A 27,275-nucleotide genomic window follows, 5' to 3' on the forward strand; every position below is an offset into this window, starting at 1 on the left:
ACAATTTCCACTTGGACCGATATTTATATATATATATATAAAATTAAGATTTTTAATTTTATTATTATTTTGTGTTTAATAAATACATAGATTTTTAAATTTTTTATCGAGTATATCACCCCTAAAATAAATATAAAATTAAAATTTTTAGATCTAATTAATATCAAATTTAAAGTTGAAGAATTTATTGGACATTTTTTAATCTAGAAACGTATTTATTAGATATTAATAGAGTTCACGACTAAATAGGCCACTATAAATATTTTAAAATTTTAGAGACAAAATAAATAAATAAAAAAAAAGAAAAGAATCCATAGACAAAACAAAAAGTAAAGGAGTAAACCACTCTAAATATATAAATAAATAAAATAAAATAAAAACTTTGGATATTATAAAATACAGGTGGACAAAAAAAAAACACTTAGATTTCCCATATTTTTAGTGGGAAAAGAAAACGTGAAATGACCAAAAAGCCACACATAAATGGACGAAGGATAATATCATTTTGTGGTGCAGATGGAACTTTCCCCACACTTTTTGAATTGAAGAGAGAGAAAAGAGGAGAGAGAAAAGGACAAGTGGGTTCCAATGGATGGCTTTCCAATGATACGGATAACCACAACTTTGAGGCCCATCAAAACCATGGCCCACTTATCAGGGCCCATACCCTTTTTTCCCCTAATAAATATAATTTGTTTTTTTTTTATGTCCCAATAATTGAATAAATACATGATTATATGATATCAAAAATAATAATAATAATTTTTTCTAAAAAATCTCCTCATCCTATTTGATTAAAAAAAACACCGAAATTATTTTAATTTTAATAAAAATTATCCATATAAAGAGTGAAAGGATAATAAATAATTATAAAATTAAATAAATACATCGACACGAGATGTGCCAATAAGGATGCTGGTCCCAAAGGGGTGGATTTGATAGGAGCCCTACATCAATTGAAGAAATGAAAGAGTGTCAGCGAGGACGCTGGGCCCTGAAAGAGGTGGATTATGAGAGTCCCACATTAGTTGGGGAGGGGAACGAAACACCGTTTTATAAATGTGTGGAAACATTCCCATAACAGACGCGTTTTAAAGCCGTGAGAGGGAACTCGAAAATATATATATAATTGAAAAATATTTATTAAAGAATATTTTAATGTCTCTAAAATAGGCTTTTTGTCTCCTCACCCTCCCACTTGTTCAATAAAAAGGAAGGCCAATATGAAGATTTTTCTAAATGGCTAATTATCATCATCCACTTGCCTTCAAATATATATATATATTCCTATTTTCACTTAAAAATTAAAACTAAATTTAAAATATTCAAACTGATTTTAGAAATTATTATGTTTATATTGACGGGACTATAATTGAGTGTATATAGTATTTTCGATATCGAAAATTAATTTTTTTTTAAATAAAAAAAAGTAAGATATTATTAATTTTTTTAATATTTTTTTAATGATAAAAGGATAATATGAATTTGTGATGGATATGAAATTCCCAAAATAAATAAATAAATAAATAAATAAAATTGAAGATAGGGAGAGGCCAAGTGGGTTCCAATGGATGGTTGCTTACCAATGGTACGTACGGCTACTCAAAATGGATCACACACTGAACAATTTGAGGCCCATATGAAAACTGGCCCACACTATGTGGGCCCAACGCTTATTCTTATTCTTATTATTTTTATTAAAAATTAAAAAAAATATATATATTCATAAACTTTCAAACCTTTTAATCTTAAAATAAATAAATAAATAATTCTCTTAAATTTCAAGAAAAAGTTTAATTTTAGACGTTTTGTTTTAATTTTAGGTTAAAAAATGTTTTTGAGTTTTCAAAACTTTTATTGAGTACTTTTAATGTTTTTTTAAAAAAACTTTTAAACTTTTTAAATTTTTTTAATAATATAATATTATGTTTCAAAAATAGGGTTTTTTTTTTTTTTTTTTTGAATTTTTGAAAGAATAAAAATATTTTTGAAATAAAATTCAAAATTTTAAAATGGTGTTTATTTGAATTTAAATTTTTAAAATTTATTTGTCTCAAAAATTTTAAGTTTATATCTAATAATGTCTTTAAAAAAAATCTTAAAAATTAAAGTTAATTATATGAATTTAATTTTATAGCTAATAAAATTTTAAATTTTAAATTTTAAATTTCGTATTTTTGAAATTAAATTTGTAATTTTAAAAAGTTGAGTGACTAAGTTTATGATAAAAAAATTTATCGCTCAATTCTTTTCAAGTATACTCTATTCTCGATCTTTAAAATTTCTCGAATATCCCTTTTATTCTCGAGGTATACGAATATTTAATCAAATCTATGTTCGGTAAACATGGTTGAAATTAAACATAGAAATGGATACATGATTTTAAATTTTATTCCTTTTAATTTGATTTGATTTTTTTTTTTTTTTTAATTTGACAATTGGTGTGTAGGGCTCAAAAAGTGAATCCTTAATATGATAATAAAATTTTTATTTCCTGAATTATATTTTATTTAACCTTTTATTTTTTAATTGAAATAATATTTAAAATATTTCAGTCAATATTCATTTTTATTTACAATAAGCAGAGGGACTTAATTACAAATTTTTATTTATTTTTTTTTAATTTCAATATGTTAAGAAAATTAATATATTAGAAAATTTACTACTAAAATAAAATGATTCAAAATATTAAAAAAATAATATTCCGTTCAATATTTTATTACAAATAAAGAATTAACGTGATATTTCTTATCTAGAATTCGATCCTCGCAAAAATAAATGAATTTTTTTTTATGAGAATAGAGGTTGAAATAGATGTCGGGATAGAGATGAGAAAGTTTTCTCGTCCCTGCCCTACCTTGTGGACATCTCCTCTATATTTTTTCAAACGAGCATTTTCACTGGTCAAATATTTGTATTAATTTCCATGTGATATATATAAGTTAGATAAAAGACGAATTCATATATTCTTATAATCCAAGCTTTTTTTTGGTATAATAAATATGAAACTTGAAGATTGAAATTTATGTCAATTATCGTTGAGCTATGTTCATATTGACACATTTGAGCTTCCCGTCTTCGATAATCAAAGTTTCAACTTTTGTAAGATTAGAGCAGTTTTTGAACTACCCATCACGACGTGAAGGTTTTTGTGAACGACAGAAAGGACAAAACAAAAACGTCATTAAAGACTATATTTTGTTTTAATGGCTCGAGAGTTTGACAAATTCGTAATCAAAGATTTAAAAACGGAATAAATGAACTCGTTTTTTCTCTTTTACGCAACTTATACTAAAAAGGAACCTATATATATAATATAATATATGTATATATTATTGGGTCAATGTTCAAACATATCATAGGACTCCATGAAGCGTATTAGAGCTTCCATCTATTTAAATACTATGTCCTTGTAACATATTATATAATTTCATCTTATAATAAGCTTTATTTAATTTTTTTAAAACACTATTATTCAAAGACGCGAGATCCTACATTGGCTGGAGACGAGAACGAAACATTTTTTATAAGAGGTGTGAAAAATTCACCATAACAAACGCTTTTTAAAGCTAGTGATAGATTTGAGTGTTATAAATGGTATTAGAGGCAGACACCAAGCATTATGTCGGTCAAAATGTTGGGCCTCAACAGGGGTGGATTATCAGATCTCATATCGGTTGGAGAAGAGAACAAAACATTTCTAACCATGAGGATGAACGGGTCAAGACGGACAATATCTATATAATTTCAAATAAATTAAAAATGGTTTACCAACTACCAATAATTCATGTGATTATAGTTTAATTAAATTTATTAAAACAGGTTCGAATCTAATCTTAGGTTGCAAGTTTCTCATCTTTTTACATTTAATAAAAACGTGTTGGACGTTCAAAGAATTGTCCTGTAAGACAATTATGTCAACTCGAGCCATTGGGATTTAACAAATTTACGAGGATCAAGTTGAAAATTTAAATTTTTAGAGCCTAAATGGAAGATTAAGCTACTCTATTAAAATTAAAAGCATAAAAACTTACGAACTTGCAATTGTGCGGCATTCACTTTACAGCAAGAATCAACTTAAGTCAATTCATTCTTGTGTCGCTTACGGTCAAATGAGGTATACTCGAGCCTCTAGCCCCGGTTCAAGAAGAAAGCTTTAGAAAACGAGAGCAGAGAGATTTCGAAAGAGAGTTTTGAAAGCAAGATTTGAAAGATTGAAATTGGTGTTATATGTGATGCAAGCAAAAAGACAACAACAACGGCTCACAACATATAACTATCGGGTACGAAGAAGTTGAAGAAGTTGACAAGAGTAGAAATAGTGTTTACAAACTTAATCTAAAAATATTCTTAATTATTTCATCGAAAGGCAAAACTTGATTTATACGTACTTTCTAAAAAATATCTCCCAAATAAGGTTCGCAGTTCATGTCAATAAGCTCGTGCTTGTCGGTAGGGATGTCGGAAAATCTATGCAGTAAAACATCCGAATAAAAAACAAAACATTCAGTACTCATCTAATAATCATTAAGCACAAATCTCTTCGTTTTATTATCTAAGTCTAAAATGTTTTTGAAATTGAACCAAAGTTTTGAATGTTTGACGAAGAACGCAAACGCACATACTAAAATCATGGTAAACACGAATAAAAAACAAGTGAAAACTAAAAAGAAATTGTAAACGATTCGAAAGGTATCTTCTTTTTTGAGTCCAAATTCAACTTTTTAGAATTGACTTAAAAAAAATGGTAAGAAAAGTAAGAATATTTTTGCAACGATCCTAAATTTTCATTTTCACATAGTCAGAGTCGTTACTACCGTGTCATGTTACCTCTCGATTAGGAAATTGGAGCTGCCGTTATGGAGGAGGAGAGAGATGGGACCAACGGGAAGGGTAAGAGAAAGATAAATGAATGGCCGTCTTTCCTCGCTCACTTCACCCTTCTCGTCTATTAATAGCCACCACAGCCTACCCGCTCTGCGCCACGCCATTCCATTAGCTACCCATTTCCCTTTCTCCGCTTTCATCACTGCCCATTTAGTGTTCTTCCTCAATTTTATCTATTAGAATCGTGAATTTCCGCCATTTTTCTGGTATAAAACCCCGACTCCGAACTTGATTTTGTGGCTTCCTCTGCTTTTTCTTGTTGATTCTTGCAATGTTTCCGTGTTTTCATTCAATTTAGGGTTTCGATTTCTGGGTAGTTCTTGATTTGTTGTTTTTCATTTGATTTGTTTGAATTTTGTGAAATTCACATTCCCTTCTGATAATGAATCTCCATTACGGTGCAGAATGGGGAGCGCAGGGGAAGCGAATTATGGTTCTTACACTTATCAGGAGCTTGAAAGAGAGCCGTACTGGCCATCGGAGAAGCTGAGAATCTCCATCACCGGCGCCGGTGGGTTTATCGCCTCTCACATTGCTAGGCGTTTGAAGAGCGAAGGCCATTACATCATTGCTTCTGATTGGAAAAAGAATGAACACATGACAGAGGATATGTTCTGCCATGAATTCCATCTTGTTGATCTTAGAGTGATGGAAAATTGCTTGAAGGTCACTGAAAAAGTCGACCATGTCTTCAATTTAGCTGCTGATATGGGTGGTATGGGCTTCATCCAATCCAACCACTCTGTTATCATGTATAATAACACCATGATTAGCTTCAATATGCTTGAAGCTGCAAGAATCAATGGCGTCAAGAGGTTAGTTTTCATGAAAAACTTTCTCAATTCATGGTTTCTAGAACGGTACAGGACTGGTTAATTCTTTTACGCTTTAGAATCATGGCTTGTGGGTGGTGGGGTCAGGATGAGCTAGAAATTTTTATGAGCTTTTATGTGTATAATCATTGTTCTTGGCTTTGTCCCTTCCATCTTGTGGATACAGGTTTTTCTATGCATCTAGTGCTTGTATCTACCCCGAATTTAAGCAATTGGAAACTAATGTGAGCTTGAAAGAGTCAGATGCTTGGCCTGCTGAGGTACATATTTGCTTCTATGTAAACGACTAAGAAACGAAGCTATCGTTAGCTATGTCGTTATTAAAACCGTGTTAACGATTGTTTTGTAGCCTCAAGATGCTTATGGTTTGGAGAAGCTTGCTACGGAGGAGTTGTGCAAGCATTATACGAAGGATTTTGGTATTGAGTGTCGAGTTGGGAGGTTTCATAACATTTATGGTCCGTTCGGAACATGGAAAGGTAGATTGAAATGCCGAAAAGGGTTATATTTCGTTCGGAACGTGGAAAGGTAGTTGGGAGGTTTCATAACACTTATGTTGTAAGATCTAATGCTATCAGTTTATTCGTGTAGGTGGAAGGGAGAAGGCTCCTGCTGCATTTTGTAGAAAGGCTCTTACTTCTGTAGACAAGTTTGAGATGTGGGGTGATGGTCTTCAGACAAGATCTTTCACTTTCATTGATGAATGTGTTGAAGGTGTGCTTAGGTAATAAAGCTCATCTGCTGCAAATTCCATGTTTTAAACTTTTGCCTCTCGGATTTGATACGATCGGCCAAGGTGGCTGAAGCCTTCCTCGAATTAGTTGGGCTTGGTGTAACATTCCAAGCCTACCGCTAGGAGATATTGTCCTCTTTGGGCTTTAAAACGCGTCTGCTAAGGAGAGATTTCCACACCCTTACAAATAATGTTTCGTTCTCCTCTCTAACCGATGTAGGATCTCACAATCCACCCCTTGGGGGCCCAACGTCCTCGCTGGCACACCACTTGATGTCTGGCTCTGATACTATTTGTTTCAGCCCAAGTTCACCTCTAGCCGATATTATTCTCTTTGAGCTTTTCTTTTTGGGCTTCACTCAAGGTTTTAAAATGCCTCTGTTAAAGAGAGGTTTCCACACCTTTACAAAAAAATGTTTCTTTCTCCTCCCTAACCAATGTAGGATCTCACACTTGGCCAGGACCGTTATAGTACTTTTTGGCTTATTGGTTTCAGCTCTAGCTTCATTAAATTAAGGTTGAGCTAAAGGGAAAGTGATGTATAGATTGTATGTAGCTGTACACTGATCTGTTTGGTTGTGAACTTTTTGATTCGTGAATTGGGATGACTGCTTAATGATTGATGTCTTTGTTGAGTGACCGAACAGCTCCATTGCTTGGCGATTTTTTGTTACAAACCATGGCTAGCTCAGGATGAGATTTTAATCGTCGAACTTCTGTTCGCAGATTGACGAAGTCGGACTTCCGTGAGCCAGTGAACATTGGAAGCGACGAGATGGTCAGCATGAACGAAATGGCTGAAATCGTTCTGAGCTTCGATAACAAAAAGCTTCCAATTCACCACATCCCTGGTCCCGAGGGTGTCCGTGGTCGTAACTCGGACAACACACTCATCAAAGAGAAACTTGGGTGGGCTCCCACAATGAAGTTGAAGGTAAATGTCGAGCCATTCGTTTTCATCTCGACGATCCTAAATTCTTCGCAACTTCGTCACCTATGCTTTTCTGTATATTATGTGTAGGATGGTTTGAGAATTACCTACTTCTGGATCAAGGAGCAGATTGAAAAAGAGAAGTCTCAAGGCATTGACCTCTCACTTTATGGATCATCAAAGGTTGTTGGTACCCAAGCTCCGGTTCAACTCGGGTCACTCCGTGCTGCCGATGGTAAAGAGTAATTAGTTAACACCCGGATAAGCCGTTCGGGTTCTATCGGTGCAACCCGACCTATACTAGCTGTTGTTTTCAAAAGTTGCAATTACTACCTACTACATTCTCTGTAGTGTTCAGATGTTACTGGATACTTTTATATGCCTACTATTCTATTCAATTCTATATGCCCTTAACAAGGAAATACTGTAGTTTTGTTTAGCAGGTTCATGTTCTTGTCTGATTTCTTATAGATTTTCCAGTTTATTTCATTGTTAAATCTGAAATCTATGCTTCCTTCAACAGATAGCACACGTCTGAACTTTTTGTGTATGATTTTTACGACGTTTATCTAAGTTTAGAATCCGATAACATTGAAACTTTATGGTAAAGTTGTTTTTGCACGTCCCGATGTTTAGGGTAAGATTGATTTTTTTTCCTTAATTAAAGACTATCGATTACTATTTTTCTCGGCCATCGTCCCCAAAAGGACAAAGACGACATTTTCCTTTGAAAAAAAAATTAAGTAGGAGACAGTTTGTAACCGCCTAAGTCTACGCTGTTTCCTCACCGTTTTAAAACACGTTTGTTACGAGGAGATTTTTATACTCTTAGAAGGAAGCAAAGGAATGCTTTGTTATCCTCTTCAATGTGGGATCTCACAATCCACCCCGTTCCGGCCCAACGTCTTCACTGACATATCATTTGATGTCTGGTTCTGATGCCATTTCTAATTTCTCAAGCCACCACTAGCAGATGTTTTTATTCATTATCCTCTCCAACTAATTTTTTTTTAGAAGTTTGACATGAGCTTTGAAGACATTATTAGAAAGCCAACAAAAACACAATAAATAACCGTACTCAATAAGTCACTATGAGATTTGACGCGTCGAGAAAATCATGTAAGTAAAAGGGAGGGATAGAAATTAAACGATAAAACCCATCAAAATCAAAACAAAAAGTGATGGTTCAAGAAGGGAAAGAAGAGAAATCACTTGGTGTCAATGAGGCCACCTTCCCATCTGCTCTGCTTCACCTTTTGCTTTGTGGTCCTTTTAAAGGACGTGTACATTTCCCAATTCATTTTCAACTGCCCCTTTGTCCTTGTCCTTTTTTGGGGCAATTGGGTAGCCCGTAACGAGTATAAAAAATGATTCGATTGTAAATCAATATCAACTTTAAGTATAGTTCAATAGCTAAAACATCTTTATTAATATTAAACACAACTCGTTTGTCAATCAATATTAACTTAAGTATGGTTCAATAGTTAAGACATATTGTAGTGATGTAATCAATATTAACTTAAGTATGGTTCAATAGTTAAGACATATTGTAGTGATGTAATGTATTTTGGAGAAATTAATATTAAATACGAAATTTGTAACCTTGTAAGTAAATATGCTCTTTGTGTACTACAAAACAATACAAATATTTTGAAATTATTGTTGATGTTACCGTTTTCAAACATATGGGACCATGAACCAATAAATAAGGAGAACAATTTATGTGGGAGCCCATCCAGATTTGGGTATATACCAGCTGATGAGCATATACCCTTCGATCGAGAGGCTCTCACGTCGAGTTCACAAAAAAAGCAAAAATAATAATAATAATAATAATAAATCTTCTCTTTGTTAATCCTCAATATTGGAGAGATGTAAGTAATGAAAGGAGACATAAAGCTCGAGGCTTGTCATGTATTACGTCTCTTCTATCGTGATAGCCATAATCATGTTACATGGTTCAAATACTTGCACATACAATAAAAAATTATTCGACAAAAAAATTAGTCGAACTTCTTACCTAGTTGAATTATGTTCGACAACTAAAATAAATGAACTTAGGGGAGAGGCAAAAGGCGAGAAGATGTGGAACAAGTTTCTGTGCTATTTTTATGAGGTATTTGGCTAGACAAAATAATAGAATTTTCAAAGAAGTTAAGAAAGCTGGGGAAGAAGTTTGGTAGCTAGATTCTCTATTTTCGATTGGGGAGGAAAACAAAACATTCTTTATAAAGGCGTGAAAATTTCTCCCTAGAAACGAATTTTAAAAACCTTGAGAGGAAGTCTGGAAGGGAAAGCCTAAGGAGGAAAATATCTACTAGCGGTGGGCTTGGGTCGTTACAAACTTCTACTTTCTACTTTTGGGGAAAAGAAGTGCACTTTGCAAAAAGAAAACAAGAAATTCAAATAATAAATATCAATAAAGCAAGCAAAGAAAAGGATGCAAATGAAGCATGCATTTTACTTTTAATCTAACCAGACAAAAGCTTCACCTAGAAGTACATGATTTTTTCTGGTAGGATTATATATTGTTCCTCACAAAATGTATAACCAAATCCCATCTGAATGATACATTTTTATTCTGAATCTGTATGTTATGGTATAACACTATTGGCCACTTCGAGGGGCTCCAAATTCAGTATGGTGTATAATGAACATGACTATGTTTCAGGATAACATGCTAGCCCAACGCGAGTTTGATATCATAATTACTTTACTCTTAAATGCTCGTACCTGATCATAATAGAATGATGATCAAAGAAACAACCGACTCCGTAAGTGATGACGCGAGCTTCAGATGTAACACGGTCACCTTGCTCATTTGGGGTCACAATCATAATACACAGGACTGGCTTCAAGCTGCTCCACAAATATCTCCAAAATCTCCTTCGCAAGTTTTTCTACTTGATTTTTTTCAGATATTGAACCACACTTCTCCTTCGCTATATCAGCAAATATTGCATCATAGAGAAGAACCACGGCATCATTGGCTTCTGTAGGTGGTAAGCCCAGTTCCCTCCATTCTTTTTCGAAGTAATTCCTGATTTTTTGCGAAGTTGTTACCTCATCCTCTTCTTTATGGGTTCCCTGCCACTGCCAGAGCTTTTCTATGACATTGCTGAATTGCTTCTCGTCAGCCAAAAGCTGCAACTCACATCAGGAATTACAATATTTTCAAAAATATTCATAGTTCCCAAATAGTAGTAAGAATTCATGCAAGTCAATATTCACTAGAGTAGATTAGATGAAAATAAAACTTCATCACAAAGAAGAAAACTACCAGATCTCACTGTGCATATATACATTCAGTTTACAATATCTGAAGTGCAGGTCACTTAATTTGGAATGGGTATACTTGACGATATAAATCATTTGAAAAACAGATTTGTTCAATAGCATTTGTCTTACAAGATCAATTTGGATTTGCTCTAGTTCATAAAGAGAATACGGTTGAAGGAAACTATATGTGAAGGATCAGACATAAATTGATATGGACTCCCTAGAATTGGTAACTTTGACTCCAGTGAACTAGCTCACTGCAATCAGTGGGGTATCTATCATCATATGACCAACAGAAAGAATATTTTCCTCGAGTATAAAATAATAACAACAATTTCACATGGTATTAAGTGCAGTGGATAGTTCTAAGATCCAGAAGCTAGTCAACTCAGTGCAGAACTTAAGGGTTACATGTCAGGGCTTACCCATTTTTTGTCAGTGCCTGTTACTGATAGTATATAATGTTAAAATTTCCAAAATTAATGAATCCACAATTTGATGGGTGTAATCCTTATAGTACGTAAGATGTCGGATGCAGATAAACCAGGCCAGTAAAATTATCTAAGAAAATATGCTAATGATGGTATTAAGGGTTTACTACACTTTCAAAGTTTCTCATAAAAAAGGGTTTACAACAGTTTCCAATTCCCAATGTCAAGGGGAAGATATCATTGAGGGGTATGTCCAAGGAAGAAAAGGAAAGGTACCGATTTACCTTTTTTATCCGAGCTCCATTAGCGACCTTGATACTTTGAATGAAAACATAAGGCTTTTTTGCAAGAGTATCTGCTAACTCTTGAAGGACAGGCTGAAGCACTTCTGCAAATTGAGCTTGGCCCAATTCATTGCTGCTCTCCACTTCGTGTTTTTGCAAGATGTCGCTCAGCAAAGGATATTCTGTTTCATCACTGGTATGTTACAAAGAGAAGTTCGTTGCAAATGCACACAGGTTTTAACATCATATGTGAAGTAGGGTCCTTTTACTGATCAGTTAAAAAATAGAACAAATGCTCAAAACTAAAGTTCCTTACGTCATAGTAGAGAAAAGTTATTTAAAAACCATTTCCAAGTAAGGAAAATCCAAAGAGAATGTTTATACAAAAATTTCTCATTGATGAGTCTGATCTGCATCTCCTTAATGTATTACAACATTCTAGAAATTCTTCCATACATTTAACGTGGAAAGCATTCATAGTCGTGATAAACATGTGATGCAGTATGTTTTTTCTGCAAATAGTTAGCGACTTGTACCAGAATAATAGCTCTATGTAGCTAGCTACTGTACCACTAAGAGGAGATTCAAAATATCCTCGTAGAAGCTTATGTACGGGAGTTTTAAACATGATATGTAGAACACATGAAACAGTGGATATAATTGAGCAGAAAGTTTTGAAAAATTCCACAAACAAAGGCAGGAAGACCAACTTGCAAATAAATTCGTTGTAGAAGCGTGTAGAAGACAATTCTCAGTCTAAAGACATAGACCAAAGTAAAAATGGAAAGTAGATTACCAAGAATGAAACAAGAAAAGAGGAGAAAAGGAGGAAAGTAAAATATGAATAAACCTGAGAGAGGTGGTACACCCGTTTCAACCCCCATGTGGATAAGAGCATTTTTAATCTCACTCTTCTTGATCTTTCCTTTATCTTCTGTATCTAAATCAGTGAAAAGGGACTCAGCTAGCATTGCAAAATCATCTTCATCATCTAAGAAAACACGCAGATTGTTCCCATCCAAAATTGACACTACAACAGGATCATCTGGGAAAACAGAAATTTATTAGTAATGTTTTCTTGCTACAGAGATAAAACAGAGAGAAATATCCAACAAATCAATCATAATTCATAGTGATCTAGGTAATCCTCTATCATTCTACTAGACTAAAATGGTTGAACCAGACAGATACATGATATCTGTACCAAGGTATATATATATCTAAAATATCAGATTACAACTTTTGAGCGAAGTATCTAGTTCTCATTGGAAATCAATGCCCTACACATGCTTGGAATCCAGTCAAACAACCAACATTTAAGCCATCAGTTCAATTTCATCACGCTGAAACAATTTCTCCTCCCTTTTCTGTTCATCCTTCACAGTCAAATTCACTATTCGCAAGATCTAAAATATCAAATTCATGAGGAAAAAAAACACTCAATCATACTTCCTGATGAGCTGCCAAGAGCACCGATAACGAAATTCACGAACATTACGCATTAAGACACCATACAAACACGAGGAAACAAGATACCTCTTAAACCATCAGCGATCGCAGCTACATAGGCCTTCAGAATCTCAGAGGCTCGCTCACGAGTGAGCTCCGATCGTCGGAAAGCAACAATGTCGTGGAAGCCAATGCGATTAAGAGCAGATGATCTGAGAGTCTCCGACAAGGCGATCTCGAACAGAGACGAGGAGACTGAGGAATCGGCAAGGTCGAGGACCTGAGCTCCGGAGACACTACCATCGGAGAAGGGCAGAGAGAGGTCGATGGATCTTAGCTGCGTGCCGTCCAGGATCGTTATTGTGGTTTCTGACATTTTCGCAGAGAGGAAGAAAAGCTCGAGAGAGGGAAATGGAGAGTTTACTTCAAATGCGAAATTGACTCTTTGGGCTTACGAAGAGTATCTCTGTCTTTTATCGAAATATACGGTTTTTTTTTTTTTTTTTTTTAATTTAATCCATTTTTTATTTTTAATTACGTTCCAAAATTTTCAATTTTGATTACAAAAATATAATTTGGTATCGAGTTTGAATAAAATACAAATTTTGACTTTTTTTAAAAAAAATATTCTTGTATTTTTGTTTTAGTCCAATTTTTATTTAATTTTAATAGACATTTTCAGATTTTAAAACTGATAATATCTGTTAGTCTAAATTTGAACTATTATAAATGGTATTAGAGCTAGTCACAGAGATCTCACATCAATTGAAGAGATGAACAAAATCATAAAGCTAATGACTATACATAAATTTATATTAAAGAGTCTACGCATCAATTATAAAAAATATATAAATATGAAAATGTTTTTTTTTTTTTTTTTTTTACATTTTACTTGGTCTTTCTTTTTTAGTATTTGTATTATATATATTATAAATAATTTGTCTTTGTCTCTAATTAATTAAATGGGACTTTTTACAGTTCCTTGGAGAAAAAATAATAAACAATTTACATGAGACAGAAAAAAGGAAAATAATAATAATAATAATAATAATAAACATCTTTAAAAGACTGACAAAGAAATAATAAAATATATGAATCTAAACTTATTTTTCTTAAAAAAAGAAAAAGAAAAAGCCTAGAGTAATTTTATTTTATTTTTATTTCAACTTTGCCCTTCTTAATTCATTAACAGATTTTATTTATTTTATTCAATTTTATTTTTCTATTAAAAAAAAAAAAAAAGAAAAGAAAAAAACTACATGGACCTAGTCAATATGTGCCATTTTTTCAAACTCTAATTTTGATAAACTAGTTTACTAAAATAATAATAATAATTGATTTTTAAAAATACCCTACAATTTTTTTTTATTAATACTCTTCAATTAAAAATAAATAAATACTGTTTATAAAATTTTAAAAGTAGTTTTAACACTGAAAATATCTATTAATACTTCATAAGTTATCTCCAAACTTTTTAATGTTAAATATTTTTGAAATGTCATATTAACGGTAAATATAATTTTTAAATTTTAAAAAAATTAAATTTATTTTTTACATTTAAAAAACGTCAATTTAATGATATTAATAAAAAAAATTTCAAATTCAACGGTATTTTTTTAAGACAAATACCAAAATAAAATTTAAATTACGGCCACCAAAATTATATTTTAAACCTATATTATTCCTATCTCATGTTTAAGAAACATGAATAAATGTATTTTTTATATATTTAAACTTGTTTTTATTGTTTTGTTTTTTTTTTTTTAAGTTGAAAATATTTTTTGTTTTTCTTTCATAAAATTAAATGAAAAAATTATAATAAATAATTTTTAAAAATATATACGTTTACTCAAAAAAATAAAATATTATTCATACATTTACCAAATCAACATTTCAAAACAAGTATAAAAAGTCTTCATGTGTGACCCATAAATATATATATTTATGGACCCAATATATTATAAATTATTAAATTTGAATCTCTAATATATATATATATATATATATATATATGTATATATGTATAATTTTTTCATCAAAGACCAGCTGCTTCTTCTTCTTCGTTGCATCATGTCGGAAGAGCAAATTTTAGAGTTTCAAGAAGCTTTTTGTCTGCTTGACAAAGATGGTGATGGTATGTATGAGTTACGAATATCGGAATCAAATTCTTCTATCACCACTCGTGGCAGCTAACTGTTGCCACGATCAATCTTTTGTTCTTGAATTTTTGAATTACCGATCATCGTTTGATAACCATATTTTTGTTCGTTTATAAACTCAGCAATATGAATATGATGAAAACTCGAATTTTTGAAGCTAAAGATATACGTCATAACCCGTTGAGTTATGTTCAAGGTGACTGATATCTGATCGTAATTATGAACATTTTTTGAAATATAGGTTGCATAACGATCAAAGAGCTTGCTACAGCGATTAGATCGTTACATCAAAACCCTACCGAAGAAGAATTGCAAATGATGATGAATGAAGTTGATATTAACGGGAGTGGATCCATTGAATTTGAGGAGTTCTTCAATCTCATGGCAAAAAAGATGAAGGTATTTATTAACATTAATTTCAATTATATGCTTAAACTTTATAAATTTTTTATTTATAACGGTAAAAAATTGGCGTGATATCTAATATTTAAAAATTAAAAGGCGTATATGATATTATTTATAACTAAAATTATTGATACAATTTATTTTATCTTAAAAGATATTATTATCATTTAATATACATTAACAGTCACGTAATTACGTAAATAATATTGTTATTTTTAATAAATTTCAAAGGTAAAAAAAAAATAATAAGTCTTAAGGGCATAAATGTAAACTTACTTCCAAGTTTGGGTATTTTAATAATTTATTTATTTTTCCAAAAGGAATTTTCAAATAATCAATTATATACTTTTAATTTCCACAAATATTCAATGAGCCCAACTTGTTGGAATATGAGTTTTGACTTTTTTATTTATTTATTTATTTTTATTTTTATTTTTATTTTCGAGGATTATATAATTTTTAATTTGTTATTTAAAGAAAGTAATTAATAGATAAATTGTTAAACAAGCCTGCTAATATTTTTAAAGATTATTGTTAAATCTTCATTTTGTTGATAAATCAAGTCAATTACTTGTTAAAAAAGCATGTTTATGCTTAAAAAATGGATAAATAAATTAGTTTATTCAATATTTTTAAAAGAAATATATTTCAATAATTTATAAAATAATTAAATATCTGTGAGGTTTCGAGATATATATATATATTTTTTTTATAATTAGTAAAATAATAGGCTATTTAAGAATTTATTAAAAGCTCGAGAATTAAATTTAAATATTTGAATATTTAGGAAAATGAAGCCGAAGAAGAATTGAGAGAAGCTTTCAAAGTATTTGATATGGATCAAGATGGATTCATATCGCCTAACGAGGTTTGATTTCTAATTACCCTAAAGAAAAAGAAAATGTTGGAAGCGTTATTTGGTTGGTTTTTTAAAATCGATATTGTCTGATGGGTCGGTCGGTTTGAGTGTTTATGAATTCACTAGCCAACCGATCCTAGTTGACACATAAACTTAAATCGACCAGCTGAAGTCAATTCTGTCGATCAGCTCGGTTTTCAATTTTTGTTACTTATTTATGCTAAAAACATTTACAAATCCCTCTCGATCATTTTTAAGGTCTGTTATATCAATCCCTAAACCCTAACTCGAAAAACCCGAGAAAAAAGGGTTAAAAGTGGTTTATTTTGTGTCTTTGGCAGCTGAAGCATGTGATGATCCACATGGTGGAGAAATTAACAGATGAAGAAGTAGAGCAAATGGTCAAAGAAGCTGATTTGGATGGAGATGGTCTTATTGACTATGAAGAATTTGCTAAAATGATGCTTCTTATTTGATCCCAAATCCCTTTTATGAAGTTAAAAAATTGAATAAATGACTCGATTCATTATTTAATAACGATTACTGATGTAAAAATTTACAACCCGAGTAATTGAGTTGGGTCGGTGTAATAGTCCAAACTCACCGCTAGCAGATATTGTCCGCTTTGATCTATTATATATTGTCGTTAGTCTCATAGTTTTAAAACTCATCTATTAGGGAGAAGTTTCTACACCCTAATAAAAAATGTTTCGTTCCCCTCTCCAATCGATGTGGGATTTCATAATCCACCTTTTTTGGGGGCTTGTATCCTCGCTGACACAACACTTAGTATCTGTCTTTGATACCATTTGTAGTAGAACAAATCACCCTCCTTGGAGGCCAGCGTCTTTGCTGGCACATCGCCTCGTGTCAAGCTCTGATACCATTTGTAATACTTCAAACTCACCGCTAGCAAATATTGTCTGCTTTGACCCATTACATATTGTCATTAGTCTCACAGTTTTAAAACGCGTCTACTCGTGAGAGGTTTCCACACCCTTATAAGTAATGTTTTGTTCCCCTCTCCAATTAATATGGGATCTCACTGTCTGAAACATGTTACATCCCTAACTATAACTCTATTAGAGATATCTACTTAACCCGAATTTAATCCTCATTTAAACAAGGAATGAGAGAGAAACATGTCTAAAGTAAGGGATTATATCTCGTCTCCACTCCGCCCCTATCTCCTATTTCAATCCTCATTCTTACGAAAGCACCCCTTTTCAGTCAAACAAGGAGCTTCGAGTTTCAAATTCTCGCTCTACAAGAATCATCTATTTCCAAAACATGTGGAGAATTTTTCCATTAGTTGATGATCATATATTAGCATCATATAATAAAAACTCACACAAACACAACATAATCCTATTACGATATCACTCCAAGTTCATCCCACACATAGAACATCAAGTACAACGTTGTTCATCAAACCAACCTTACAAACCACCAAGAATCACTGTCGGATTGAACCTCAAAATAGCTCCATCCTTACAAAGCTCAGCCATCTCCCTCTCCGGTAGCATCACCATCACATTCCTCGCAACCCCTTCTTCATTAGAAGCCATTACAACAATCAATCCATCCCCTTCACAATTCCCAACATTATACGACACATGAACAGCCTTTGAATCCCTCACAAACTTCGTTGCATAACTCAACTTCACCCCCATATGTTCCATGCTTACACAAGTCAACTCCGGCCCGTACATCTTGAACGGCGCCGCATATTTCCCTCCCTTTTCTTTCCTCGACTCGAGCCATTCCATCGCGGTCCGAATCTCGTCCTCCTCGCCGAGCTTCTCCAAATGGCTGTGTATCAATCCCATAATCTCTCCCAAATCCCATTGCTCCATGTCCTTTGAGCTTACAGAGAGCTCTGAAAAGAGCAGAGCATTCCCAAAGTAGAACCTTTGTGAGGATTGAAATGAGGTTCTAAAGTCAGTGCAGATTGATAACGAGTGATTCAGCTCATTTTGGGACAGACCCTTAATTTGTAGGACTTGTTTCCAGAAGAGTGCAGCCAGGAGATCAAAAGGGGTGGCGTTAGGACAATGGTGCTCTGTTTTTGATAGCCATTGGTTGATTGTTGAGTTGGAGAATTTGAAGGTAGCAGAGGCCATTTTGGTAGTAGAAGCTGGTTGATTTTGTGTCCATGTCTTGGACTTGTTGGCATAGAAGCTGGTTGATTTCGTAGCCGTGTTCGGGATTTGTTCGCCATCTCCAATCGATGGACGGGTGAAAATCGGTGGCGACACGGGTTCGCCCCGGTGAGCGTCGGCCCATGCTTTCAGGAGGAAAGTTGCAGAGGTTGGATCTGCAGTTAGGTGAGTGAAGCTCACTCCAATGGCCACACCCCCTCCTTCAAACTCATTGATCTGGACAATCATAAACACTATCAGTCCCGACCGTGTTAAGGTTTATACTCATGTTCTCGTAAACATTTCAAAATTGCTATGAACTAGAAGTCCGTTTAAATTTTCAATGGATATAGAGACAAATCACGTCACACCTAATCCAAATCCTAATTTTCATTAAAAAGTGAAATTATTTCATATTTTCATATTTTCATATAAAATTCATCTTCCTACTTGAACTCCTCTTTTTTTATTTATTATTATTCTTTTGTTTATATTAATAAATTATTTCTATTTTTTATTTTTTAATAATACTCTTAAATTTATTTAAAAAATATTATTACTCTTAATTTTAGATTAAAAAATAATTAATATTTTATTTAAAATATTCTCTAACTTTTTCTTTTTGTTTTTCTAAATTAAGTAATATAAACACCATTCTTTTTTTATATTATTACCTAATTTTTTTAAAAAATCAAAATTAATTGAACTAAAAAATAATTAATATATATATATATATATATATATATATATTACCTGTATTCGGAAAGGCGACCAGATATATGGATTCTCCGGCATTTCTTCGAAAGGCGCTAGATTTCTTTCCTCGGCCGAATCGGCAGATCTGAGCCATTCATCAAGAGTGGTCCCCACCTTTGTCATCGTAACCCTAACTCCGGCGTCGTTCGCCTTCACTGCCCAGTTCCCATTCTCCGATCGGGTCAACCGACCCGTCACTGTCGGGTACAGCGACAAAACCCTCGACAGCGACTCTCTCATCGGGTCCAAAATGAACGACCCGAACGGATTTTCGTTGTAGTATATCACCACGGCGCCGCTGTGGAGCTCCATTGCGTGGTCAGCCGCTGTCAGCGAGTAGACCCTACCCGACATGCTCGGGTCACTCGACACCGCCGTTAGCTTGGTGATCGGCGTCACGCGGTTCTGGATTTGAGACATTGGCGCAGAAGACAAACTGAGAGAGATTCTTAGTGGCGGAGAGAGTGGTGGAGAGGGAGCGTATTTATGCCGGAGGAGAGAGGGAGTTGGCCGTTAAGAGAGCGGAAGGAGATGGTTGGGGGCCTTAATGGTGAGGACTAATTTTACTACTTCATGGACTTTTTTACGGCAAGCATACCTCAACCAATAGAATCTTCACACGTGTCATCATAGACCTTTTTTTAAAATTATTATATTTACTCTCTATATAAAGATATTAATGGGAATACCTCCTCGTGATAGCTATTTGACAAAATTCCAAAAATATCCCTCGTTTTTTTTTTCTCTTTTAATAAAAAAAATATATTTTTACATAGAATTAAATAGATTTAATTTTTTTAAATAGTCAAATTAATCTAAGTATTATTCAACTCGAGGTGTTTTTGAGTTCGATATCGATGAGTTTAGTCTTTACATTTAAAAAAAATCAGTTAATAATTTAATCGATCACTTTATATACATAAACGTGCATCATTTTTAGTATTATGTTCATGTGAAACGATAATTTCTTCCTTACTTAATACATTATTTACAATCTACCCTAAGGGTATTTTCGTCCTATCTTAATTCAAAGATTCTAAAAAAAATGCATTTTAGTCATACGTGAATTGGGGTATTTGAAGCATACTACTAATATGCAAGTAAAAGATGTAGCTTTTTAGTTGATAAAGAAAAAATTATTGATAAACTGTATTTAAGCTGATAATATATTATTGTTCGATATAAAGATAATCGAATAGTATCTCGACACGTGTTTGAAATTTAATTTTGGAGGAGTGGTTCGATTACTTAGAATAATGGAGTAAAATTGGAGGATTGAGTTGAGAGAAAATGAGTGGGCACAACAACCAGCCGTGGCATTCAAAACTGGCTGTGCCCATTAATTCATGAGGACAGTCTTAAATGTCACATTTGCCCATCTATCTTCTTCTACAACTTTTTCTTTTTAAAATATAAATACAAAGTTTTAAAATAACTTCCAACACGAAGAGTTTGATAAGATATGTCTGAAGAATTTATGGATAAAGTATAATATCAATAGATGTATTCAAGATTTATTAATATTTTTATAGGAGTGTTCAAAAAATTCAATTTTTGGGTTAGTTCAAATAGATAAAAACTATGTGAATTCACGTATTTCCTAAAGCTAGATTGATTTGAACCAAATACGAATTTATTGTTAATTTTTAAAATTTTACATTTTATTTATTTATTTATTTTTGCTTGAGGTACAATAAATAAATAAATAAATATATATTATTTAATTTTATAATCATTTATTCTTGAAAGACTCAAAATTAATTTTTAGGATATAATTATATATATATATATATATATATATATATATATATATATATATATATATATATATATTTAATTAATTTTTAACTATTTAAAAATAAATAAATAGATACATTTTAAAAAGTAGTAAAAAAATATTATTATATCAATAGGAAGAATTGAGATATCTAAACCTACATTTTAATATTATTGAATTAAATTTTAAAAAGTACCACTCAATGACAATAATAGACATTTTGAGTATGATGAAAGCTCAAGAACTATATCGAGCAATTTGTTAAGGTTTTTTTATTTATTTAAAAAACAGTGAAATTTAAACATATTTTTGTTTAGTGTTCATAAAAATTCATAACTTAGGATTGTTTACAATATCAAATCTATAAAGAGTAAAGATGAAGAGATATTGCAGCAAACCTGAAATTCCCACGTAAAGATGATCTTAAAGGACCATTCATTAGTTTGGTTGGATCAACCTATTGAGAATAAACAAGAAATCTTTTCAGCACATACTAAACCAACGCCCCTTGTATTCTTATAAAATGGCTGACTCAATCTCAACCATGATCATCAAGCAGAGCTAAAAGTTAGAGAGTTTATCACCATTGATTCTCCTTGTAAACTACCTAACAAGGTGCATAGGTGTGATGCATGGAATGACCTACGCGCCACTGATCGAACAAGTATACAAACTCGTCAAAATTCTAGAATATGACATCAAAACCCATTAAATAGTTCTTATCTTTACTGCAAATTGATCTTTGATATCAATTACTCATAATCATAATCATATGAGAGAGAGAGACCATGATTCCTCTCTTTTTGCATTCAGTGATCCTCGATCTTCTTCAGACCCTTCATGTCAGTTGTTTCAACCCTGCATAACAGATCAACAACTTCAACACTTCACCGAGCATAAAGAAATAATGAAATGGAGTTGAATGTTGTTTCATCTATTCCAATCCCATCACGGATCACAATCCCAATAATGTGCGATATAAATTTAGCTTACAGTACATGAGATGGTCTACATAATTCATGGAGGACTATAGTTTGTTCTTGATGCAATCCCCTAAAGCAAAAGACATGCATTGCTCATCATGGAAAAAAATACGTAAAAAAGAGCTCAAGAGGACTATACGTTATCTTACTACTACGGTTGCCAATAAGAAATGCATATACTAATTGTGAGATCCCACATCGGTTGGAGAGGAAAACGAAGCATTTAAGTGTAGAAACCTCTCCCTAGCAAACGCGTTTTAAAAACTTTGAGGGGAAGCCCTTTAAAAGAAAGTCCGAAGAGAATAATATCTGCTAGCGGTGGGTTTGGGCCGTTACACTAATTAAATAATCTATAAAGAAAGAGGAGGTTTAAATTCTTTGTCAGCCAACATCAAGTAGCAAAACTCTAGAATGGAATTTCCAAAGATGAACTATCTAAGCATTGCTTCACTTATTACTTTCCTCGAAAATTATGTCCCCTTTGGATGTACGTTCATATGCTATTACTTTATTGGTCAAAGTAATCTAAATATAAAGTCATCTCATCTAAGCTTGCTGATTGTGCAATGTAGTAATTCAGTTAGACAAAGCAAGATGAAGATAAAATTAACTCGAATGAAATATAATGTAATTGTTAAAACAACTTACGTTGTTCCATACAAGGCAATCTTTTGAACTTTTGTAACGTCAGCTCCAGATTGGTTATCCTCTATAAAAATTGTCAAGCTGATAAAGAATTGAATAGTTCAGAACAATCAACAGGGACTTTCAATATACGATCTAAATGAATAAAATTAACTCTGATGACAGAAATGACTTACCTACGAACATTTTGAAATTTCACGTACTTTACAACTTCTGGCTTTCCCTACAAAGCATAACAATAAAACAATGATCTACCAGTTTCTGTGTATAGTCTCACCTAAAGAGTTTTCTATTTTGTGAGATACAGATACAAGTATGGGAAAATCTACCGTAAGATTATCTGGGGAGAGCACAATCGTGTCACTGGGAGGGTAGTCATTGACATTGCTGCGATGTTCATGAAACAAACAATCATCAGATTACAATATTTAGAAAACACTTGCACCAAATATTAACTAAAGAAAACAATTCGTTTACCCAAATCCCATATTCTCCTTGTTTGAGAAAAGCTTTACAGTCCTAGGGCCTGGAGAACAACCTCAATATTAAAACCCTGTGATTTGACAGTTAAGCAGAACAAAATACAGAAAGGTGAAAGACAATATGTACGTTCTTGACGAAGTGATTCAGTACTTTTTTCATTTAAAATGAGATCTTGTATATATTCTTTGAATAGAAGAAATACATAGCGGTGCTGAGAGTAAATAAAGGGCAGGGAGGATTAGGATTAAATATCCTTCCACAGCCAAGAATTACTAGAAGAAAAAAAAAAAAAAAAAGAACTTCTCGATTAAATGTGATTAAGTAAAGAGACAATTACAAAAGTTTTTGATAGAAAGCACATTTATCCACTCCGAAACTCAATGTTGTGTTTCTATCCAACCCTGAAATTTTTTCCATTCCTCTGCCCATAGTCCATTACTCCCTCACCACAGCAAGAAACTGCAGTACAGCAAGGGATTTACAAGACTAGAGGACTGTTATTTTGAGTGGATAACCCAAAATAACAATAATCAAATAGTAAAAATTTAAAATGGAACTATCATACCCTCAATGACCACGTTGGATTGTAAGCCACGTTACAAATTTTCTATGCCAATAGATGAGATGAACTATGATATACATGCAAGCAGTACTGAAATACTCGGGAGAGAAGAAACCATGAACTAGAATTAAAAAATGGTGTAATAGACAGAGTACTCACCTTCCTCTTCAGGTCCCTTAATGACCAAGGAATGCAATTTAATGACTTGGTTAAAAGGTATATATATCAAAAGCTGCTCATCTGCATCACTCTCCAAAAGCAAGCTATCATTATCCCTACAAGTCTAATTTAGAAAAAAAATGTTGTTTCAAACCCTTGGTATAATAATTTCCCTTGGCAGTTGGGAATAAATTAAGGGGAAAAAGAGAAACCTATTTTATCATTAAAAAAAAATTAGTTTAGGTTATAGTATCATTTTTGTCCTTCCACTTTGGAACTTGTTCTATTTTAGTCCTTGTTCTTTCAAAATATTTAAATTTAGTCCAAAGTTGAAGAACCAAAATGATATTTTGACGTTTATATTTATAATACATCATCTTTCAATAAGATGAATGAATGTATAAGAAGAGTGGCCTAAACAAATAGCAATCTAAAAACAAAACCTGAAACAATATTACAATAGGTTGGTCCAATAGATAAAAATAAAAACATAAAATATAATTTCACAACACTTTATATGAGAACACCGGAATAGAGAGATGTTAAGATGTTCCACACTTCAAGACTCTTTCAAGGCTATCCTTAAAATACTTTATTTCTTTTCGAGCCATGGATTCAACAAATTTGTGAAGACATTTTTTGCCATTGATTCAGACCCTTATCATGGAAATTTGGGTTAACAAGCACCTTCTCCACCTCATCCCTACAATCTTCGGGAGTAGTCAAACTAACTCCAAACATGTGCAAAAATCAGTTCTAATTTTCACAACAAAGTGACATCTATAGCAAATGATCAGTATCTTTTATTGCTTTCATATACAACACACACGACTGATGGCCCAAAACCATAGATCAAGACTTTTAGACAAAGTCTATGGTATAAGTATGACCCAAGGAAATCAGATAGGTGAAAAACTTTATCTTCTTTGAGATTTTAGCCTCCAAAATTAGAGTGAAAGAGGGGGGATTGTCTAAAAAAAAAAAAAAGATGCATGGCTAAAGAACCCAACTACGCGTACTACTAAAACGGAGAAAGATTAGACAAATTCCGTAACTCAATATCACAAAGATGTCTTCTATGATGAAAAACAGAAATCAATGAATTGAACAACATCTATTTTCAAAGGGAATTATTCGCCAACTTGACCCAAAGAGCTAAATTTATATTCATCAACTTCTATATACCTAGCCAACCTTGCTGACCTCCATATTCACAACTTCACATCTATCGCAATTAGAAAGGAATGATAGATGTAAGTTATATTGTTGAAGAACGCGAGTCTAACTCAGCATCATCTTTAACTTCATAAAAATGAATTTTTTAAGAAATTCAAAAACAACAATGAAGTACGAGCAACTGACTAACAGCTCGAGTCAAAATAATAATAAACAGCACCTGGTTAAGAGCATTTGTAAAAGTGTGGCTGAAATTCTGGTTAAGGCACTCGACGCCAGACCAATTAATGAAGTCGGACAGATCAACCTGGTTAAAAACGAAGCATCAGTATGAGAAAAAAAAAAAAAAAAAACAAGCTTAAAACAATACAATCCTGAAACTCCCAGCCAGATTCAAGTTTTAACATCATCCTTAATCATTTCTCGAAAACTAAGCATGAATTTAAAAACCAAACGCCGCAAGAACTTGAATCACTCACCTGATTCCGATGAATAGCAGTTGCAGATGCGGCAGCCATAGCTAATCGAACGAGAGGAGAAGCGAAAAAAGAAGGAAAATGGGAATGAATTCTGTGTAAATTCCAATGCGCTCAAAAGTGGTCGCGTGAGGGGACGGAAAGGTCCGGTAGGAATCGCCTTTTGACCCGAATCTTGGTCGGGTCATGCCCAATAACCCGACTCCATATTCTACAAGCTTGTGGGCCCATCCAAGAATCTAATCCCCCTCTAAACCCTAGATGCATCGTTAAATCATAATTAAAATATATATATTTGGTTAATTTACAAATTTAGTCATTAAGTTATATCATTCACAAATAAAAAAAATATATAATATATATTCTTGGAGTGATTCTTGAAAAGGGATTGATTTTTTTTTTTTTTTAAGTTTTTTTTAAGGGTAAAATTGTCTTTTTACTCTCGAGTTATAAAAACGTCAAATCTCTGCAAAATTACTCGATCTTGTTTCACCTTTTATCTTCTTTTTATGTTTTCTTCTTCCTCCTCTCTCTAATTATTCCAACTTACATCATAGTATTTTTCTTCTCTCACTCACTTTTTATCTGGGATGAAGAACCAACTGTTCAACCCAAAATCGATAGTTTTACAGAGCATTACGAGCTCAATCCAAACCCTTTTAAAGCTCAATCCAAACTCGTCAAACGATCCACAAGGGAATGGTTGAGCATCATGGTATGCATTTCATCAGCATCATAACGTCGAAGTTTTGAATATGCATTTCATTAGTGTTCGAACATCAAACTCCACGTAAAATTTGAGTTCATTGATATCCATAAAGACTAGCACTACAAAGTCTTCGTTTTGAACGTGTATATACACTAATACTTACCTACACATCGATCAATAGGTACCTTTTCATTGATAACCATAAAAAAAAACATCAATTCTCCCTCTTTTTATCGTATTTTCTCCTTGTTATAAAAAAATATAATATGGATCTATTGCAAATACATATTACTAAAGAACTAAGTATTAATCTGTTATTGTGAATTGTCGTCCTAATATAATTAGTGAAATCTCGTCGATTCGTATTGACTTAAGTCTCGAAGTTATAGACCTAAGTGAAATCTCGTCAATTCGTCCTAATTTAAGTCTCAAGTTATAAACCTAAGTGAAATCATTGATTCGTCCTAACCTAAGTCTCGAAGTTATATCTAGCATTGAGCTAGGCTGAATTTGAGAAGACAGAGACCTAAAGAAAGTAAGATGTACAGGGGCGTGCCCCATACGTGACCGAGTGGTGGCGCTGCTAACAAATTGCTAGTCTTTTTCGAGAATAAGGTGGAGCTAAAGGTAGCTTGTCTCCCCCAGGGGGTTAGAACTGTTGAGAACAAAGTGGAAATGGTCTTAGCAAGGGTTCGGTTGTTCGCCATTCACCTAAGGAATCTCATCAATTCGTCATAACCTAAGTCTCGAGGTTATAGACCTAAGTGAAAACTCACCGATTCATCCTAACCCAAGTCTCGAGGTTATAGGCCTAAGTGAAATCTCGTCAATTCGTCCTCACTAATTCTCGAGGTTATAGACCTAAATGAAATCTCGTTGATTCATCCTAACCTAAGTCTCGAAGTTATAAACCTTAGTGAAATTTCGTTGATTCATCCTAACCTAAGTCTCGAGGTTATAGACCTAAGTGAAATCTCGTCGATCCATCCTAACCTAAGTCTCGAGGTTATAGAATAACAAACTAAAGCCTCCCTCTTCCCCATTGATCCTCTACCAACCCTAAATGTCCATTTCACAAATCAAACCAAAAGCTAAAAAAAATTCTTCTTTTTCATATAATAAAAAATAATAAATAAATTGGAAATTATTTGGCCATCG

The 27,275-nt window shown here is 32.9% G+C and overlaps 5 protein-coding genes and 1 long non-coding RNA gene across 7 annotated transcripts; 2 read left to right on the top strand and 4 right to left on the bottom strand.

The window, feature by feature from the left end:
* Positions 1-4,923: 4,923 nt before the first annotated feature.
* LOC111493789 (GDP-mannose 3,5-epimerase 2) lies at positions 4,924-7,906 on the top strand. The gene is made up of 7 exons (XM_023143639.1): positions 4,924-5,093; positions 5,292-5,702; positions 5,887-5,980; positions 6,070-6,199; positions 6,312-6,444; positions 7,180-7,387; positions 7,475-7,906. The coding sequence occupies exons 2-7, from the start codon at positions 5,293-5,295 to the stop codon at positions 7,628-7,630; spliced, it is 1,131 nt and encodes a 376-aa protein (XP_022999407.1). The 5' UTR covers positions 4,924-5,093; position 5,292; the 3' UTR covers positions 7,631-7,906.
* Positions 7,907-9,825: 1,919 nt separating this feature from the next.
* Positions 9,826-13,287, bottom strand: LOC111493790. Its single transcript, XM_023143641.1, has 4 exons — positions 12,915-13,287; positions 12,229-12,423; positions 11,379-11,560; positions 9,826-10,528 (listed from the first exon to the last, which is right to left on the bottom strand). The coding sequence occupies exons 1-4, from the start codon at positions 13,201-13,203 to the stop codon at positions 10,202-10,204; spliced, it is 993 nt and encodes a 330-aa protein (XP_022999409.1). The 5' UTR covers positions 13,204-13,287; the 3' UTR covers positions 9,826-10,201.
* Positions 13,288-14,891: 1,604 nt separating this feature from the next.
* Positions 14,892-16,857, top strand: LOC111493791 (calmodulin-like protein 8). The gene is made up of 4 exons (XM_023143642.1): positions 14,892-14,961; positions 15,228-15,385; positions 16,179-16,259; positions 16,592-16,857. The coding sequence occupies exons 1-4, from the start codon at positions 14,898-14,900 to the stop codon at positions 16,724-16,726; spliced, it is 438 nt and encodes a 145-aa protein (XP_022999410.1). The 5' UTR covers positions 14,892-14,897; the 3' UTR covers positions 16,727-16,857.
* Positions 16,858-17,388: 531 nt separating this feature from the next.
* On the bottom strand, positions 17,389-19,668 carry LOC111493787 (protein ECERIFERUM 26-like). Its single transcript, XM_023143637.1, has 3 exons — positions 19,145-19,668; positions 17,592-18,628; positions 17,389-17,542 (listed from the first exon to the last, which is right to left on the bottom strand). Exons 1-2 carry the CDS (start codon positions 19,565-19,567, stop codon positions 17,690-17,692), a joined length of 1,362 nt encoding a protein of 453 aa, XP_022999405.1. The 5' UTR covers positions 19,568-19,668; the 3' UTR covers positions 17,389-17,542; positions 17,592-17,689.
* Positions 19,669-21,311: 1,643 nt separating this feature from the next.
* LOC111493734 (PITH domain-containing protein At3g04780-like) lies at positions 21,312-25,559 on the bottom strand. 2 transcript variants are annotated; one of them, XM_023143561.1, is made up of 9 exons: positions 25,412-25,559; positions 25,153-25,239; positions 23,757-23,880; positions 23,030-23,078; positions 22,882-22,939; positions 22,729-22,775; positions 22,556-22,633; positions 21,712-21,782; positions 21,312-21,381 (listed from the first exon to the last, which is right to left on the bottom strand). In XM_023143561.1, exons 1-8 carry the CDS (start codon positions 25,448-25,450, stop codon positions 21,734-21,736), a joined length of 531 nt encoding a protein of 176 aa, XP_022999329.1. In that variant the 5' UTR covers positions 25,451-25,559; the 3' UTR covers positions 21,312-21,381; positions 21,712-21,733. The 2 variants fall into 2 exon arrangements, with proteins under 2 accessions (XP_022999329.1, XP_022999328.1); XM_023143560.1 differs by lacking the exon at positions 21,312-21,381 and having other exon boundaries at positions 21,416-21,782.
* LOC111493735 lies at positions 23,159-23,750 on the bottom strand. Its single transcript, XR_002720054.1, has 2 exons — positions 23,601-23,750; positions 23,159-23,494 (listed from the first exon to the last, which is right to left on the bottom strand). It is a non-coding gene; the product is annotated as an uncharacterized LOC111493735 (long non-coding RNA).
* Positions 25,560-27,275: the final 1,716 nt, after the last annotated feature.

Source organism: Cucurbita maxima, unplaced genomic scaffold, assembly GCF_002738345.1.
Source record: "Cucurbita maxima cultivar Rimu unplaced genomic scaffold, Cmax_1.0 Cma_Scf00019, whole genome shotgun sequence".
NCBI classification, from domain to species: Eukaryota; Viridiplantae; Streptophyta; class Magnoliopsida; order Cucurbitales; family Cucurbitaceae; genus Cucurbita; species Cucurbita maxima.